The sequence below is a fragment of the Polypterus senegalus genome, chromosome 2, assembly GCF_016835505.1.
Source record: "Polypterus senegalus isolate Bchr_013 chromosome 2, ASM1683550v1, whole genome shotgun sequence".
Classification (NCBI taxonomy): Eukaryota; Metazoa; Chordata; class Cladistia; order Polypteriformes; family Polypteridae; genus Polypterus; species Polypterus senegalus.
Window position 1 is genome coordinate 101,045,626 of NC_053155.1, and position 19,900 is coordinate 101,065,525.

The 19,900-nt window shown below is 37.0% G+C and overlaps 1 protein-coding gene across 2 annotated transcripts in view; it reads right to left on the reverse strand.

Moving 5' to 3' along the window:
* The window catches only part of c2cd3 (C2 domain containing 3 centriole elongation regulator), a 92,785-nt gene that overhangs the window by 68,391 nt on the left and 4,494 nt on the right, over positions 1 to 19,900 (reverse strand). For both annotated transcript variants that reach the window (XM_039744277.1, XM_039744278.1), the window contains exons 2-9: positions 17,115 to 17,384; positions 12,145 to 12,302; positions 7,208 to 7,344; positions 6,399 to 6,622; positions 4,468 to 4,603; positions 2,291 to 2,443; positions 1,114 to 1,261; positions 893 to 1,029 (exon numbers count right to left, since the gene is read on the reverse strand). In XM_039744277.1, the coding sequence (XP_039600211.1) occupies positions 893 to 1,029; positions 1,114 to 1,261; positions 2,291 to 2,443; positions 4,468 to 4,603; positions 6,399 to 6,622; positions 7,208 to 7,344; positions 12,145 to 12,302; positions 17,115 to 17,384 (1,363 nt within the window). The remainder of the gene's footprint in view (positions 1 to 892; positions 1,030 to 1,113; positions 1,262 to 2,290; positions 2,444 to 4,467; positions 4,604 to 6,398; positions 6,623 to 7,207; positions 7,345 to 12,144; positions 12,303 to 17,114; positions 17,385 to 19,900) is intronic.

Sequence of the window (19,900 nt, forward strand, 5' to 3'; positions counted from 1 at the left end):
TGGCCCAGTGAAAATGCCTGAGCTTGTGGATCTTGCTTAGAAATGGCTTCTTCTTTGCACTGTAGAGTTTCAGCTGGCAACGGCGGATGGCACGGTGGATTGTGTTCACTGACAATGGTTTCTGGAAGTATTCCTGAGCCCATTCTGTGATTTCCTTTACAGTAGCATTCCTGGTTGTGGTGCAGTGTTGTTTAAGGGCCCGGAGATCACGGGCATCCAGTATGGTTTTATGGCCTTGACCCTTATGCACAGAGATTGTTCCAGATTCTCTGAATCTTCGGATGATGTTATGCACAGTTGATGATGATAGATGCAAAGTCTTTGCAATTTTTCGCTGGGTAACACCTTTCTGATATTGCTCCACTATCTTTCTGCGCAACATTGTAGGAATTGGTGATCCTCCACCCATCTTGGCTTCTGAAAGACACTGCCACTCTGAGAAGCTCTTTTTATACCCAATCATGTTGCCAATTGACCTAATTAGTGTTTATTGGTCTTCCAGCTCTTCGTTATGCTCAAATTTACTTTTTCCAGCCTCTTATTGCTACTTGTCCCAACTTTTTTGGGATTTGTTGACATCGTGAAATTTTGAATCAACATATTTTTCCTTTAAAATGATACATTTACTCGGATTAAACGTTTGATCTGTCATTTACGTTCTACAACAAATAAAATATTGACATTTGCCATCTCCACATCATTGCATTCAGTTTTTATTCACAATTTGTTTAGTGTCCCAACTTTTTTGGAATCCGGTTTGTATATATTCTTGCATTTTAGGGAAGTTATAGGTATATTTGTTTAATTGATTAATAAAAAATCTAAATTAACCGAATTGAATTATTATTATTGGAGTTTATTGAATTCATAAAAAATAAATAGGTCAATTTACCTTTGGTCCCTTGCAGTCTTTAACTTGCTAGAAACCTCACTAAGCTCATCTGGATTTTCCTTTCTTCCCACATGCTTTAGAACAACAGATTGTTCTGCTTCACCTTCACTGCTTAAATCAGCACCACTAGTATCAGACTGCAAAATGTGGGGGAAAAAAATGAAATACATAACTTGGAAAAAAATGGAAAAATTCTTAAAAGAAAACTTTTTTTCACTTACTGGAAGATTATAGAATAGTTTCTCTAGCAAGCTCTCATCATAAAGAGGATTACTTGGTTCACAGTCATTATAAATACTACTGGCACAAGATATAGAGTCAGGTGGAGAGGCATTTTCATCCCAGCAGTTTAAAGTAGGTGAACTTACACTAAAAAAAGAGAACACTATGAACACACAAGTATTATTACAATATATATTAATATTTAAATCTAACCAAAAATGCAGATAAAGAGTGTAAGGTTCAAACTTAAACAAAAATGTTTTGTGCCATTTCCAAATTGACGTTCAGTACATTTTAACATGAGGTGTTTACTTTTTTAAAAGAATTAAAAAGATAAAATCATGCATATACCATATGCATATTCTTGTTCCATATCTCCTGTAACAAAGCAGCTAAACAGAAACAACATATCTTTTATTTAACTTCAAAAAAGCTGAGGTCTTCTTTTCAATATGGTTCAAAACTGGCAAAGGCATTTATATTAATAAAGTCTTTATCAGTGCATAATGAGAAAACAGAAAAAAAAAAACACCTCAATGTATCCGTATATTTTGAATAATTGTATTTTTTAATTGCAACAAAGTACATACAGTTATATTTTTACTAAGAAAAGGCTCTTTTGTTGACAATTAGGATAATTCAAACTAAACATAAAATGACACTGATATTCTCAACGCATATGCTAAAATTAATAGAAATGTAAATTAGGGATTTAATGTACCCAGAAATGTTCATTTTTGTATCAATGTAAAAAGGAATCATATAACTATTACTTAATGGGAGAGGGGGAGTTGGAGTTGTTCTAGGTTGTTATGGGGGCTAACCAGCATGATAATTGTGTTCTTTACATCCCAAATATAAAACACCCTCTGAGGCAGGCTTGCGCCCAGCCCAGTATGACAACTGCAAATTAATGGATTGGTACAGAAGTTATTTACCCATATAAAATAAAAAAAAATAGGAAAAATGCATAAAAAGAGGGAAAGAGAGAAAGAGAAACAGAATATTGAAAATGTATCAATACTGCAAATACTAAAATTAAAGAAAAAAGTAATAGATATGAACATATTGTAAACTAAAAGAGAAACTTTTCAAACTGAGTGAATGAGAGTACCGCCTAGTGCAGAAACAAATTTTTCTCCCCTCCTTTCAAGTAAAACGTATAGAAGTTTTTACCTGCCCAAAAGCAAGTGAATAGCTCTATTTTCAATGTCTGTGGGCAACTCTTTATCTGGATAGTTTGACAAAGGCAACACATTTGAGTTTGCAGCATTATTCTCGGATTCAAGTAGGTTTTTAAACAAATTCCCTGATGATACCACATGGCCTCTGCAATGAAAAGAAAGAAAATTAAATATACTATTAAGCATAACAATAAGGTGGTGTGACATAGTTAAACCATTCAAGATCTATAGATTAACTGTAAACATGAAATCAAAAAATGTCAAAGGAAAGTTAACATTTTACATTATATGAATACCACTGATATAAGTAACAACAAATACTGTAAATTGTACACTTTTTAATATACACACTACTGGTCACAAGTTTTAGAGCACTTCTGTTTTTCCAGCTTTTCTTCAAATTTTATCAGTTGAAATGCAATGAATGACTTAGAATTGTGAAAAGGTAAGCAATAAAATGCCAGAGGTTTACATTTAAAATTTAGTTTGGCAAAAACTGAAAGATTCAAGATTCAGGATTTTATTTGTTGCCTCAGGAGATAAATGTGTACTGGGGCCATGTCATATCCTTAGTGATGTGCACACCCAGGTATCTGAAGCTGCTCACCCTCTCAATAGGACCTCCGTTTATGCTGATAGGGCTGTAGATCTGATGCTGCTTCCTCCTAAAATCCATCACTAGCTCCTTGGTCTTGAAAACCAGGTTATGAGCCTGCCACTATGCTTCCAGGTTTACTACCTCATCCAGATATGCCTCCTTGTCATTGTTGGAAATGAGGCCCAAGACCACTGTGTCACCAGTAAACGTAACAATTGTGTTGGAGCTGTGCTCTTTTTTGCATACCCAAACTTACTCAGGGTAAGTGAGGGTCAGCTATTTGTACAGCACCCCTGGAGCAATTGCAGGTTAAAGGCCTTGCTAAAGGGCCCAATGAAGCAGCATTCCTTCGAGTTACCAACCCAGATCCTTTAAGCACAGAACCACCACTCCGGTCTTTAAGCTTTGTGTCCAATAAGTGGGGGACAATGACTGAGCTGTAGTCTATAAACAACAATCTTACATAATTCCCCTTGTTGCTGTCTATGTGGGACACAAAGGTGTGCAGAATATGTGAGATGGCATAATCTGTAGATCTGTTGGTATGGTATGCAAGGTGGAGTGAATCAAAGTCCTTTGTAAGGAAGGAGCAGATGGAGTCTTTAATAATCCCCTCAAAGCACTTTATGACAAGAGACATTAGTGTTACAGGACGGTAACCATTAAGGCACGGGGGTTTGTTGTTCTTTGGCATGAGTACAATAACAGATTTTTTAAAACAGGCAGGAACCACAGACTGGGCTAAATAGTCATTGAGGATGTATGTAAACACTCCAGCTAGCTGATTGGCAAATGATTTAAGAATGTGCCCAGTGATTTCATCTGGACCTAATGCTTTCCTGCAATTTAAATGTCTCAGGGCACAAAGGACATTGCAGTCTGAAACACAGATTGCATCTCTGCTGTTCTGAGCATTGCTAGTACTAGCTCAATTATCCTTGGTAAAAAAAGGAAATATCAGAATATTACAAATGGGCCTTCTACAAATGTTCTGCAGTAATAAATTAAGTCTTGCAAGCTGAAGCGAACAGTTTGCACAGGTGCCCCAAATTCTGTTGATTACTTAAAACCCTCTGTCAACCTTAAAGCAGAGTTGGAACAGACTGCACCCTCCAAAGTACTCCTTGGGCAATCTCTGAACTTTGTCATCTTAGCACTCACTGCCCAGGACCATTAGTATGTACTGCTCATACCACAAGGCAAGAAGTTTGAGTATGAAAATATTAGACTGTGCAGCTTACCAGTATTAAGAAGAAACACTGGAAGTTATGAGTTTCAACAGATTGAAATTTAAAGCATCTAGCTGTTTACAATGTGTGTTTGAAAAATGAAAAAAAAGAAGGAATGCAATAAAATGTGAGAGTTCTGATATTTTGCTGTGAATTAAGTTTAAACCATAAAATTTCAATAGCATGAACACAATGAAAGCCCAATTTCTTAAACTTGATTAAATACCTTATTTGTAATCAAGCTCATAATTTTTATTATTATTATTAACCAATATTACATTTACAGTTCTATGCAGTAAAATGCACATGGAAATGAGAAAAAGAACCAAAAAGCATGCTTACTCTGGAAGTGGTGTGGTGTCACAATTATTTGGCATTTTAAGAGGAATATCTTGATTAGCAGAGTTTAAATTCAGGCTGGATTGTAATGCAGACACCACCATTGCATTCCTGAGTTTGTTCCCACGGTCTAGAAGCACTGTTAACAGAATATTTTCCAAAAATATTAATTAAAATATTTATCTGGGCTTAACCTCAAGATTAAATTATCACCTGCAATCATGTCATCCCAATTGATAAAACTTAAAAAAATTAATTTAAACTCTATTTATTTTAATTTCAGTGTTTTTTGTAAAAGCTGTTCTAATTTTTAGATCTGTATTATTCAATTTTACACAGGTTTATATAACAGGAAGAACTAAAGCAATAGCAATTATTTATAAAAATAGCTCTCTTTAACTTCCTTAGCACTAAAGCAAAGAACACTAAACACAATTTTAATTTTATTTTCTAATAAAGAAAATAAAATGAATGAAAAAGTAATGGTAAATCATGATTGCTGTTTTCTATGTGCAGATGACCCCCCAAAGTCCCTTTAATTACTGTACCTCACTGCATATTTATTTTCATTACATTTTAAAACAATAGCATTAACAAATAAGTGATGACTAAAGCACTGTTTTGGAACATACAGAAATCAGACAATGTCATATTACACAGTTTTCAATAGGTTTCAAAAGTCTATATCCGCCAGTCCATTCACCCTTTTTCAAATCCATTTAAGCCAGTTTGGGGTCACAAAGGATGTAGAAAATTGTATGTTCAACTAAAATAAAAGCACATTACTTTTATATGAATAAAAATTGATGAAAATTCTGTTTTCAGTTTTTACAAATGACAAGTCTTTCACACATTAAAGACATAAAAGCTATAATGGATATAAAGGTTTAAGAAACAATGGAACTATACCATCCATCCATACATACATACATAGATAGATAGATACTTTATTAATCCCAAGGGGAAATTCACAATACCATACATTCATAGATACCATAAAACTGGGAGAAGAAATTGTCCATGACCTCAATTACCTTCCAACAAACTAATACAACTTCCTAAACTGCTCATTTAAATGTTATGAATGGTGTTATTATCTCATAATATTCTCTATCAAGTTCCTTTTGCACTAGTATATAAAACAGGGGTGGAACTGGGAATCGCATTTTTAACTAATTGTGTATTTAGATATTTGTACATGGTAACAAAATGTTAACTTAAATATTTTCCCAAAAGAAAATAAACATGTTTTTCAGGATGGGATGTTTAAAATTTGCTGTGGAAAGATATTTACAGTCTAGTAGCCAAATGCGTTTTACCACACATCATCCAATAGAAAAACAGTTTTACGTTTCATGTGCTGCTCCATTTGTACAGACTCTGATCAACCATCAATCTTTATTTTATGTAGCACCTTATACTCACCAGAACTCTCTTTATCTAGGTGTGTATTTTTAAATTAGGATAAATGTATTCATTTGTCAAATATTAGCTTGGGGCATATTGTTTTCAATGCCAATAAAATCACTACCTTCTCAAACTCGCATTTTTCATGGAACTTAAATACCTCATGCACAGTTATCCAAAATACCTCTCACAGAAGTGGAACATATTCTACATCTTGAGCAGAGCTTACTCTTAGGCAGTTTACACTCACCTAACTAAGGTTAGCGATGTCACACTACAATCTTCATGTTACATGAAACTTTTCTATACCTAACACCATCCTAAGGTATTTTGCATACAGAGATGCAATACAAATGTTTATATGTGTTTTTATGACAGAAACATTTGTACACTTTATTGCTTTGGGTCCAATGGCATTGTGCTAAATAAAAAGACAACTTTGAGGTTTACAACACAGTGCTTTATCCACTATGTCATGCAGAGTTGCAACCAGGGTTGGATATCTTTTACAATAACTTAATACAAACCTGAAATAAGGTCTTTGGATGCATTACTACTTGCTTGTATTATAGGCTTTTCATTCCTTGTAGAAATTTCTCTTGATAAACCTGGTGTCACTTCTCGAGAAAACTGTGATTTTTGAGGGTTAAATGTTTGTCTGACATTTTCTAAAACAGGTTCAACTTTTGCATCTGGAGGTAAACCCTTTGATGTTTTACCATTTTCATGGAAGTATAAATGATCTCTTCCTCTAGATAAAACAGCAAAGCAGAACAAAATACAAAATTCCATAAATGTTTTTCTGACCCTGCTTTGAAAAGAACATTGACAATTTTAGAAAAACTGTAAAAGGCTAAGCCTTCTAAAGATAAAATAAACTTCATGCCTTGGCATTGATACTTTCATGCATCTCTCAATATCCGTAAACCCCTTTAGCTTATTGCCATGCTACCCTCAGCCAGCACTGTGATTAACAAGCACATAAGGAAATTTTACTAAATGATCAGGTTTGAGCTCAGATCATGGCTTTTCAATGACATAAGATCAAAAAAATTCTCAGGGTCATTGCTATTAATATTGTTATTATTGTCCAGCACCCAGACTAAATGATCAGATAAATACATTCAAAAAAGTATACTGTATTCTATCAAGACTAAGAAAACTATCATTCCAACTCTAATTCTACTAATCTGAATTTTATAAAAAAAATAAATACACTATTAAAGAAAATTAATATGATGCAAGTCTAAGTTCCTTGTTCATTTTGCCAGATGTAATTCCCCAAATTATTGAAAACTATCCTTTTTTCCATTTCAAAATAAGACAAACTTTTTACCTTGGTGTATTTGCTGCACTTGAACCAATAAGTGACTTTGGGAAGTATGCTGGAACTGTATCTATACTTGTATCAGTAGTGGGTACTGGGCTGCTGCTGTCGTACGTTTCAGATAGCGGTTCCAATGCAAGGGATACCTTGAAATGGGAAAAAAACATGAAAATATGCATATCTCTCTCAATACCAGTGCATCTAAAATTTGCAATACCCAATGCAAAACTTTGCATAACTAATAACATTTGTTGGTGGTTGAATTTTCAGAAATGGAAACTTCATCCATCCATTTTCCAACCCACTGAATCCAAACACAGGGTCACGGGGGTCTGCTGGAGCTAATCCCAGCCAACACAGGGCACAAGGCAGGAACCAATCCCGGGCAGTGTGCCAACCCACCGCAGGACACACACAAACACACCCACACACCAAGCACACACTACGGCCAATTTAGAATCGCCAATCCACCTAACCTGCATGTCTTTGGACTGTGAGAGGAAACAGGAGCGCCCGGAGGAAACCCACGCAGACACGGGGAGAACATGCAAACTCCACGCAGGGAGGACCCGGGAAGCGAACCCAGGTCTCCTAACTGCGAGGCAGCAGCGCTACCACTGCGCCACCTGAAATGGAAACTTGGCTTTGTCAAATCAGTAAAACCTCTAGCCTATAACAACGATTTCTTTTCAATGCTCATCTTTACAAAAAGGTATTTAACATCAACAAAATCAAGACAATGGCAAAAAATACAGAATAAAAGTACAGCATTACAGTATTTACTATATAGATTTCATTAGCTGTATTGAGTATAGTGAACTACACTCTCTTCACAATACAGTACAGTATTTAAAGCAAATAAGGCTAAACCTGTTATAAACAAAAATCATTGTTAGAATTAAAAGAAAACACAACCATTAAAAAATTAGTAATAAGAAAAGGCATTCTTAAAATGAAAAGAAAATTAAAACAACAACACATGCCATTGCAGTGTCACATTTTCTCTGTCCCTCGTCTGAAATGGTTGGAGCTAGATACGTTTAAGAATTTTTGGATTCCCTGAGAGGGAATTATCTTCTTTATATTTGAGCATTTTTTTCCCGAACTAAAGTATATAGCAGTTGGAGCCTGACTTCAAACTCCAGCATTATACTTCAGTAATTTTGTGTCCTTTACATGCATTTTTTTTAGACTATGTGTAAATAATTGTAGGATATTTTGAACTACTCTTTGTGTTCTGTACAATGAATGCAGAAATAGCATTTGTAAAATTTTCTGCCATTATTTTTGACATCACATTAAAATTTACATCACTTTTAAGTGATAAAGTGAAGTAGTTCTAAAACTATTCAGACTCAAGTCTGAAAAAGACATTAGGATGCAGGAAGTGCACTCCTTCATTGAATGCATCTGAAATCACTCCCTCCTGCACAAAGACTCTAAAGCCATGGCTTAAAGTGTGTCAGCAAACAACTTTGCAGTTGATCACATATGGCTGTAAAAACAAAACTTACCAAAATAATTTGGTTTTATGCACTTTTAAAATTGCGGAACTGTGGAAAATGGATTGTGGACTGTACTTTCTCTTATAAATAAGAACTTTCTTCTGAATTGGCTTATATACGTTTCTATTAAACATGAAGAAAATGTTGAGCCTGCAGGAGTCAAATATACTTGAAATTATTTTCATATCTTATGTTGCAAAACTAAATACTGTGTAAAGAAAGATTGCATGATTAAAATTAAAACATAAGGTACTGTAAATTTGTTAATTACAAAATGATTATTGGAAATAGTATTACATTACCTTATCAAGGATTAGATAGATGTAGAAATAGATAGCTTCAAGTAGAAGTTGTAAACTTATTGTGACAAAGTTTTAGAGTGACAAAACATAATATTTCCAAACCTGTGTAATCCATTCAGGTTTGATACATTGACAAACAAATTCAATGCAGGTATCGTAGATTCAATTTTATTTTTTCTTTTATATTGATTCAACTCCAAAGAAGCTTCCTGTACAAGTGATGTATAGTCTGGCCGACTGTGTTAAGCTCCTTTGTAGTGCAGGATGCTGCAATGGTGAAAAGGTTGTTTGGTGCCTGTACTGTAGACAGCCCTAGGATCCACTAGTGATCACCACCAGTAGGAGTAGCGTTCAAGTTGAAGAGACATTTTGGGCAAAGTTAGCAAATTTTTAGATTTGACTGAAAAGTACCAACATGCAAAAAGAAAATAACTAATAACAATTAACAATGGTGGAAGCAAAAGCTCATGAGTGGATGGAGTTTGGTAAAGCCATGGAGAATGACTTGCAGACAGCTTCAAAGAGGCTATGGAAAATAATACAAAGGTTCAGGCAGAGCAGATGCAATGTTACCTAGGCTGTTCTCACAAAGTGCCTGTGTTACAATTAATGACAGATTATATTTCCCAAATTCTCAAGAAAAATCTATGTTGGGGTACAGGAACAGAGATTCCATCCAAAAAAATCAACATTAGAAAGAAAAATAATCAAATCCCATACAGACCATGGAACAGTGCAACAGCTCTTCATTTTGTACAAATATTAGAGACATCAAGGAGATCCGACAATCCTTTAAATATATATTGTGGATTTGGGAAATTATTATTTTCATGCATACTGTAATATCTTGTCAGGGATGCTTCAACAGTATGGCTCTCCAGGCTGCTGGTGTATGCTGTTCTGTTTTTGTATCTGTGAAGTGAAAATTGTGCTTGCAAACATAGTGCTATATTGATTGTGTAATGCTGGAGTTGGCCTTGTAGCCGTCTTGTTTATTTTCCTATTCATGACTTTCATAGACAGGATATCAAGGGAAAAGAGAGGAATGGGGAATATCTGGTTTGGGAAACTAATGATTGCTTATATGCTTACTGCAAATAATGTTGTCCTCTTGATTTCAACATGTACTGGTGCAGTACACAGCTGAAAGCAATGCAGTTGGGATAAGAATCCCACTCTCTAAAGCTGAGATAATAACCCTCTCCCTCTCTCTTAGGTAAGGATTGATAAGTTGTCCCAATTGCAGGGGATCAAGTACTCTAGTGTCTTGTTAGCGAGTGAGGGGAGAGGAGTTCATGATATTGAATGGTTTGGTGCAACAACAGTTTTGTCGTAACCTACTGTAGATGTTAAGTACTTTTGATTCAACAGTCAGTCTACATCCATATCCAAAAGTACTGTTGACGAGCGAAGTTCATCCATCCATCCATTATCCAACTTGCTATATCCTAACTACAGGGTCATGGGGGTTTGCTGGAGTCAATCCCAGCCAACACAGGGCACAAGGCAGGAAACAAACCCTGGGCAGGGTGCCAGCCCACCGCAGGGCAAACACACACAAACAGACCAAGCACACACTAGGGACAATTTAGAATCGCCAATGCAGCTAACACGCATGTCTTTGGACTGTGAGAGGAAACTGGAGTACCCAGAGGAAACCCACGCAGACACGGGGAGTTCATCAAGGCTTTATTTTGGAAGTGGCATATATGCTGTATTGAACAGTGACCTTGTTCGCTGAAGATTTTCCTGGAAATCTGCCTTACGGCTGGCTTAGACAAATATTTTTTCCCAGTGTCCCATCATGCTTTACGAGGCCGGTGTGACATCATAGACGTGTAGCAGCCACATGCAGAACTTTACCACATGCCTACTTTAAGATCATTGCCGATCTGCTTTGCACATGTATGATATCACAACTCGATCACTACTCCAGCCTTCCACTCCAAATGTAATTAAAAGAAAAACTTGCAGTATTTTCATTTGAGCAGTATATTAGTTTACCATAATGAGAATACCATGAGTATTTCCACTGATTATATAACAAGATTCCCTGTGGGCTGGCGGAAGCAGCTCCACATGGCTAGTTTGTATGCACAATTAGCCATGTGCCCCTGCATCATTCAAAACAAGCCTCAAGGAAATCCTCTTTCTCCCACTTCTGTCATCACAAAACACAGGAGACCTTATGAAATAATAAAAGCACAATCAATGTGTACTCCAACACTGGAACTCTGTGAGCGCATTGATACATATTTATTTACGTTTTCTGCTAGTTTGTGGTCATTTGTTGTACTTTGTTTATGGTTATTGTTCTGTCTACATCTTTTGTTGTTTGAGGCAGGGGGAATACAGTGGTTACCACTGCTGCTTCACAGCACAGATTACATTTTTGTCCACAATAAATGGTCCAGCTAATTGGCAGACACTTCCCTAGCCCCAAGGGAAAGTTAAAGGACCACTGCACCTTTAAAAGTCTCTCAAAACGAGTTTAGTTCCTCCTTCCCCATTAATCACAATGCATTTTGCAGAGTTCTGCAAAGTTCCTGAATAGTGATTTCACCAAACTCATGGTGAAGTGAACTGTGTGGGTTCTCTCATCATTACTCATAAGCTCTAGGTAATCACCAAACAAATGAGATCATGAATACAAGCAGTCAAAAATTAGGTTCCTGTGTAGGATTGCAGGACTTGCTCTCCATGACAGAGTAAGGTGTGACATCATAGACATGTAGGAGCTCAGCTCAGCAATACATTAGGATCTTGGAGTAGAACAGTTGATTCTTCAGATTAAGAGGATTCATTTGATATGGTTTGGGTATGTAGTGAGAATTCTCCATTCATGACTTCCAGATAAGGTATTCTAAGCACAGCACAGTAAGATAAAACACAGAACAGACTGAGGACATGCTTGAGGGAATATATCTCTCAGGCAGTCTGGCAGCATATGGAACTTTAACATGAGTGGGTAGATAAAGTTGCTGAAGACAGTGGGGTTTGGTCAAGCATCAAGCATGTTGTTACCATCATCAAAAACAAAAAGAGTTAAAATGAGATATGCATTATGAATTTGTACGAAGACACTACATTACAGACTATTGAGCTGAAAACAAAAATTGACCTAAATACAGCTCTTTACCTGTATTTCTCCAAGTTTTTCAGACGTAGGTGAAACTACTGTGTAAAATCCACTAATGGAATGTGTTGGAGACAACTTTGGAATCCCATTTATTTGTACACGACCCAAAGGAAGATGATCTAGTTTTGTCATCACTTCTAACACAAGCATTCCCATATCTAAAAATAGATGGAGAAAGTGATTAACAGAAATACTCAGTTTAGCAGAAAGATTGGTTATTAGTGTTATTATTTCTTAACCTTCATAGCTACTATTTTAATTTTAAACATAATTACTAATATTACCAACATAGTAACATTATTTACCTTTAGATACTATTTGAAAAAACAATTCTTCACAAAATGCAATGACTGTTTAGGCTTTGAAAAACTTGCATCTATTTTGAATTTCTACATTGTTTTTCTTAAACTGTCGTTGATTTACTGTGATCTTACATATAGATTGCTATTTGTATCATCAAGTCATTGTGCTAAATGTAGTACTGATGATATAATCAATACAATTTTTTGCAGTCTTACCAAGTGATTAAAGGAGTTATACATCACACAGTCATCTTGAGTAAAGGTGACTAAAGTTTACCAATAAGAAAACCGCCAGCAAGTACGAATGCATAATTTACATTAGACTCCTTTTTGACAAATTTAGATATTTTTCCAACTGGCTTTTTTTAAAGGATAAGTCTTGAAAAAAGCAAATTTTTGCCATTTAAATGACTATACATTATATTCTTGATAAGTTTCAGTCATGTTTTAGGACAAATCATAGTACAGCTAAAATAGTAAATGGTTACTGCTGACATTGGTAGCATATCTGTTCTTGTTCTCCTAGACCAGAACACAGCATTTGACACCGCAGACCACAGTGGATGGGTCTCTCGGGCAGTGTCTTAAATTGGTTTTAGTCTTACTTAACAAATAGAAAATTCTTTATTAGCTGTGGTTATTGCAATCAGGGATTCACTGTATTGTACACAGTGTACCACAAGGATATATTCTGGACCCACTGTTATTTTTAATCAACAGGGTGGTCCAGATCTAATTATGCAGATCCAGATCGTCTGGATGACTTTGATTTTTGCGGGGACGATTCCAGTTCGGTGCAAAGATGATTCTTCATGTCGTTAGTTCGCACACTTCTTGATGGTCAGGGATTTTTTGGGTGATTTTCTATGTAATAAACTTAATAAGTTAGAGCGTAATGAAAATTGCATAATTAGATCTGGACCACACTATACATGCTAACATTAGGCCAGATTATACCGAAACACAAGGTAAATTGAATCACCTATGCAAATGACATGCAGCTCTACTTATCTATAGCACCCGATCACCCTGACACTCTGGTCCTTCTCATCCAATGTCTTGCTTGTATTTCTGAATGGATGAACAGGAACTTCCTCAAGCCAAATAAGGAAAACCCAAAAATCATATTTGTCAAAAATGGAAATATTGATGATCTTAGAAATAAAGTTGATGCCTTAGCATTAAAAGGCAATGTGGAAGTAAAGATTTAGGGATTATCATGGACTTAAGACCTTTAAATCGCAAGTTAACCATATTACTAGGACTGCATTTTTCCATTTAAGTAACATTGCAAAAGTTAAATCTCTTATAATATTGCAAGATGTTGAGAAATTAATTTAATCTTTTTTTGTTTTTAGTCAACTAGATTACTAAAATGCACTCCTACCGGACAACCTGAGTAACCATTAATCAGTCGCATTTAGTTTGGAAAGCAGCAGCAAGAATCTTAACCAGGAAAAGAAAATTTGTGCACATCTCACCAGCTTTAGCTTTTTAACAGCGGTTACCTGAGCCCTTTAGAACTGACTTAAAAATACATCTAATGGTATATAAACCTTTAAATAATCTTGCTCCTTCCTATATTTTGGAATGCATGTACCCCCTACAATCCAAGTCATAACCCTTAGATCTTTTTATAGTGGCCTGCTTAATATTCCAAGTGCTAAGCATAACAGAAGTGGTTAGGCGACCTTTTGCTGCTATGCACCAGAAATCTGACAAGCCTACACCATGGAACATTTAAAAAAAAAAAAACTCCCAAAAACCCAGATTTTAATTTGACTTTTTCATAGCTACATTTAAGTTCTACTTCTGCTGGACTTAGCATGCACATAAATATCATATTCTTCATGGACATGCAATCGTTATTATTTACTATGCTTTCTTTACAGTTTTGTCTATGGTGGCATTTTGCACCTGCACCATCGCCCCCACCCCTGATCAAAGCACTGTGCAGCCTGTGATGTTCAAATGAAAGTGGATACCCTAACTTTACATGAGACCCAGTGCATTGAATCCTTAAATAAATAAAAAAAGAAACTACATAAGTATATTTATGTTAGGGAGAATGCCTAGTAGGGGTGGGAGGTCTTTTGGCCTTGGAACTTCTGTAGATTTATTTTTTCTCCACCTTCTTGTCCCTGGAATTTTGTTTTCTTTAATTTTTTCTGTCCTACCCAGCCATCTGATCTTATCATTGGTCTCACCTTTAGAAACATACTGCTGTTCAACAGTAGCTGCTGTTGAAAAAACACTTTCAGGACTGCATAAATAATATCTTATTTCATTGCTATTTTTACCGTTATGACAGTGACATTATTTTGCTTATTTGTTTTCCATAAGTTAGAAAAATGTGTACTGCTATGTGTAGGATCCACTTCTAATTACGGGTGGCTCACAAATAACTATTTATGGCTTTCCTAAAGGTTTTCCTATAAGAGAGTCCTTGAAAAATATTTGTGTGTATTAATGCTACTGACCAGAAACAAAATCTGTGCTCCACTTTCTGGAATTCTGAAGAGTCTCAGAAATCATCCAATTCAAATCATACAACTCAGAGTAACTACAGGTGGTGCTGCTTCTTCTTGTTCAAAGCATACTTGTGAAAGACATACCACCATGATATGTCATTTCCTTCTTGTACCTATGGCATTATTTATACCTTTTTGATGTTATGAAAGACTGAAAGCTGGTACAATAAGCAAGTGATTGTGTTGCCACATTCATGTCTCCTTATTCTGTTGACATGTTAAACTGAAACTGATCTAAATGAACTGCATATATTCACAATTGCTCCTGCTTCAAAATGGACTATAAAAACACTACAACAATTCTGACAAAAGCGTGCTTGGCAATTCTTATTAATTAAATTTCCCCCAAATGACATTAAGTCAAGTTATGAAAATCTCCATAGACATTTACACTACTTGGTTACGTATTCCAGATGTCTGTGATCTATCATACCCTGTGTGAAGATGAGTGTAGACTATAAGAACATGATATCTGTTAGAACTAGGCTATTACTATACTGTAACATAAATGACTGACTGGTCAATTAATAGACAATATTATCCAAATATTAATCACATAAACATTTCATAATTCTATGTTAAACAAGGAATATAATAAATTGCTCAAAAGAATTAAAGGAACACTTTGAAAACACATCAGATATCAATGGGGAAAAAAAATCATGCTGGATATTTATACTGATATGGACTGGGTAATGTGTTAGGAAGAAAGGATGCCACATTGTTTGATGGAAATGAAAATTATCAACCTACAGAGGGCTGAATTCAAAGACACCTCAAAAATCAAAGTGAAAAAATGATGCGACAGGCTAGTCCATTTTGCTGAAATTTCATTGCAGCAACTCAAAATCTGCTCCTAATGAAACGACAGATGGTGTCCTGAGGGATCTCCTCCTAGATCTGGACCAGGGCATCTCTGATCTCCTGGACAGTCTGATGTGCAACCTGGCAGCGTCAGATGGACCAAAACATAATGTTCCAGAAGTGTTCTATTGGATTTAGGTCAGGCAAGAGCCAGACCTAAATGGAGCCAGTCAATGGTATCAATTTCTTCATACTCCTGCCTGCATACTCTCGCCACATGAGGCCGGGCATTGTCGTGCACCAGGAGGAACCCTGGACCCGCTGCACTAGCACAGGGTCTGACAATGGGTCCAAGTATTTCATCCCGATACCTAATGGCAGTCAAGGTGCCATTTTCTAGCCTGTAGAGGTCAGTGCATCGCTCCATGGATATGCCTCTCCAGATCATCACTGACCCACCATCAAACTGGTCATGCTGAATGGCATTACAGGCAGCATAACGTTCTCCACGGCTTTCCAGACCTTTTCATATATGTCACGTGTGCTTAGGGTGTACCTGCTCTCATCTGTAAAAAGCACACGGTGCCAGTGGTGGATCTGCCAATTCTGGTATTCTATGGCAAATATCCACGGTGCTGGGAAATGAGAACAGGGCCCACTAGAGGACATCGGGCCCTCAGGCCACCCTCATGAAGTCTGTTTCTGATTGTTTGGTCTGAGACATTCATACCAGTGGCCTGCTGGGGGTCATTCATAGGGCTCTGGCAGTGCTCATCCTGTTCCTCCTTGCCCAATGGAGCAGATACTGGTCCTGCTGTTGGGTTAACGACCTTCTACGGCCCTGTCTAGCTCTCTTAGAGTAACTGCCTGTCTCCTGGAATGTCCTCCATGCCCTTGAGACTGTGCTGGGAGTCACAGCAAACCTTCTGGCAATGGCACATATTGATGTACCATCCCAGAGGAGTTGGACTACCTGTGCAACCTCTGTAGGGTCCAGGTATCATGCTACCAGTAGTGACAATGACTGTAGCCTAATGCAAACCTAGTGGAAAAAATAGTCAGTAAAGATGAGGAGGAAAAATGTCAGTGGCCTCCACCTGTTAAAACATTCCTGCTTTGGGGGTCATCTCATTGTTGCCTCTCTAGTGCACCTATTGTTAATTTCATTAACACCAAAGCAGCTGAAACTGATTAACAACCCCCTCTGCTACTTAACTGACCATATCAATATCCCCAACATTTCACTGACTTGATGCTATACGCCGATTAAAAAGTGTTCATTTAATTTTTTTGAGCAGTATATATAAAAAGGTGTAGTATTCCAAAATGTTACCTGTGAGATAAGATGTAAACTGTTTTGGACCACATCGAATGGCAAAACGAGCAGTTGTCTTTATTTCTCTTTGTTCAATCTGAAGACCATCTCTGGGGCGGAAAATAGTCCCGTCTGATGACTCCCCCCACCATCTGAGTCTGACATATGGAGCAGTAGGAGGCTTCTGGACTGTCCATAATATTTTGCTGACTGTAACTCTTAAAAAGCAACGTAGCTGACCTTCTACCAATGGTGGAAGGCTTGTGGATGGACATACATCACTAGAGGCTGTTAAAAAATGTGGGAGAGGGAGAGGTTGGGGTGAGAGGATCATTAACAGTAACATAATTCCCTATTTCTAAGAAACTCTTACTTCATCATTAGTTTTCAAGACACAAATGCAAACACAACTACTAACAACAAATACAAAAAAATGAGGGCAACCTTGTTAATAGTCATTATTTTCCTGTATAAATCGTTGGTTGTTATGATAAAAAATGTCAGTTAAATATATCATATAGGAGACACACACAGTGATATTTGAGAAGTGAAATGAAGTTTATTGGATTTACAGAAAGTGTGCAATGATTGTTCAAACAAAATCAGGCAGGTGCATAAATTTGGGCACCGTTGTCATTTTATTGATTCCAAAACTTTTAGAACTAATTATTGGAACTCAAATTGGCTTGGTAAGCTCAGTGACCCCTGACCTACATACACAGGTGAATCCTATAATGAGAAAGAGTATTTAAGGGGGTCAATTGTAAGTTTCCCTCCTCCTTTAATTTTCTCTGAAGAGTAGCAACATGGGGGTCACAAAACAACTCTCAAATGACCTGAAGACAAAGATTGTTCACCATCATGGTTTAGGGAAGGATACAGAAAGCTGTCCCAGAGATTTAAGCTGTCTGTTTCCACAATTAGGAACATATTGAGGAAATGGAAGACCACAGGCTCAGTTCAAGTTAAGCCTCGAAGTGGCAGACCAAGAAAGATTTCGGATAGACAGAAGCGACAAATGGTGAGAACAGTCAGGGTCAACCCACAGACCAGCACCAAAGACCTACAACATCATCGTGCAGCAGATGGAGTCACTGTGCATCGTTCAACCATTCGGCGCACTTTACACAAGGAGATGTTGTATACGAGAGTGATGCAGAGGAAGACTTTTCTCTGCCCACAGCACAAACAGAGCCGCTTGAGGTATGCTCAAGCACATTTGGACAAGCCAGCTTCATTTTGGAATAAGGTGCTGTGGACTGATGAAACTAAAATTGAGTTATTTGGGCATAACAAAGGGCGTTATGCATGGAGGAAAAAGAACACACATTCCAAGAAAAACACCTGCTACCTACAGTAAAATATGGTGGTGGTTCCATCATGCTGTGGGGCTGTGTGGCCAGTGCAGGGACAGGGAATTTTGTCAAAGTTGAGGGACGCATGGATTCCACTCACTATCAGCAGATCTGGAAACCAATGTCCAGGAATCAGTGACAAATTGAAGCTGCGCCGGGGCTGGATCTTTCAACAAGACAACGACCCGAAACACTGCTCAAAATCCACTAAGGCATTCATGCAGAGGAACAAGTACAACATTCTGGAATGGCCATCTCAGTCCCCAGACCTGAATATAATTGAAAATCTGTGGTGTGAGTTAAAGAGAGCTGTCCATGCTCGGAAGCCATCAAACCTGAATGAACTAGAGATGTTTTGTAAAGAGGAACGGTCCAAAATACCTTCAACCACAATCCAGACTCTCATTGGAACCTACAGGAAGCGTTTAGAGGCTGTAATTTCTGCAAAAGGCGGTTCTACAAAATACTGATTTCATTTCTTTTTTGTGGTGCCCAAATTTATGCACCTGCCTGATTTTGTTTGAACAATTATTGCACACTTTCTGTAAATCCAATAAACTTCATTTCACTTCTCAAATATCACTGTGTGTGTCTCCTATATGATATATTTAACTGACATCTTTTATCATAACAACCAACGATTTATACAGGAAAATAATGACTATTAACAAGGTTGCCCAAACTTTTGCATCCCACTGTTTATGCATGCATAACATAAAGTATACAAGTATTATATTTTAGCCTGAGATTACTTAAAAATACCTCATGGTTTAAGTTAATTAAGCAGGAAATGTCCCAAAGCTCTTTCAAGGCAAAAAAGGCTTTTATTATTGCCAATGTAATCTTTCAAAATAGGATTATCAACACTTCTGATATTTGTTGCTTGTTATCTGCTTTCACCACTCAGTTCATCTCCTCATCATCTGCCTTAACTACCTCGACTGTTGATGATTTTGCAACCTTATTCAGGAAAAGGTGGCCATCTTTAGCATTCAGTTCTTACCACTCCTACCAGCTAATCTGCTCTCTCCTGAATATACCACAACATTCTCCACTTTTCCCCTCTCTCCATCATGGAAGTTTCCAATGTCCTCTTTTGTCATCCCACTACCTTCTCGACCACATCACCTCACCTCTCCCTGTGGCTGTCTCTCAACGTCTCACTTAGCATAAGCACTTTCCCTACTATGTTCAAACAGACTCTAATAACTCCCATTTCTCAAGAAGCCCACACTTGGTCTTTCTCAAGTAGGTAATTACAGACCTGTCTCTGTACTTTCCTTTCTATCCAAACAACTGGAATGTGCTGTCTCTGAATAAGTCTATTCCATTTTTCTACAGATCAGACACCTCAGTTCTAATCAGGCTTCGAAAGGAGCCATTCCAACTTCATTCAAAATTATGTCTCCCTAAATGTGTTTAGGAAGTATATGAAGACTCTTTGGTTTG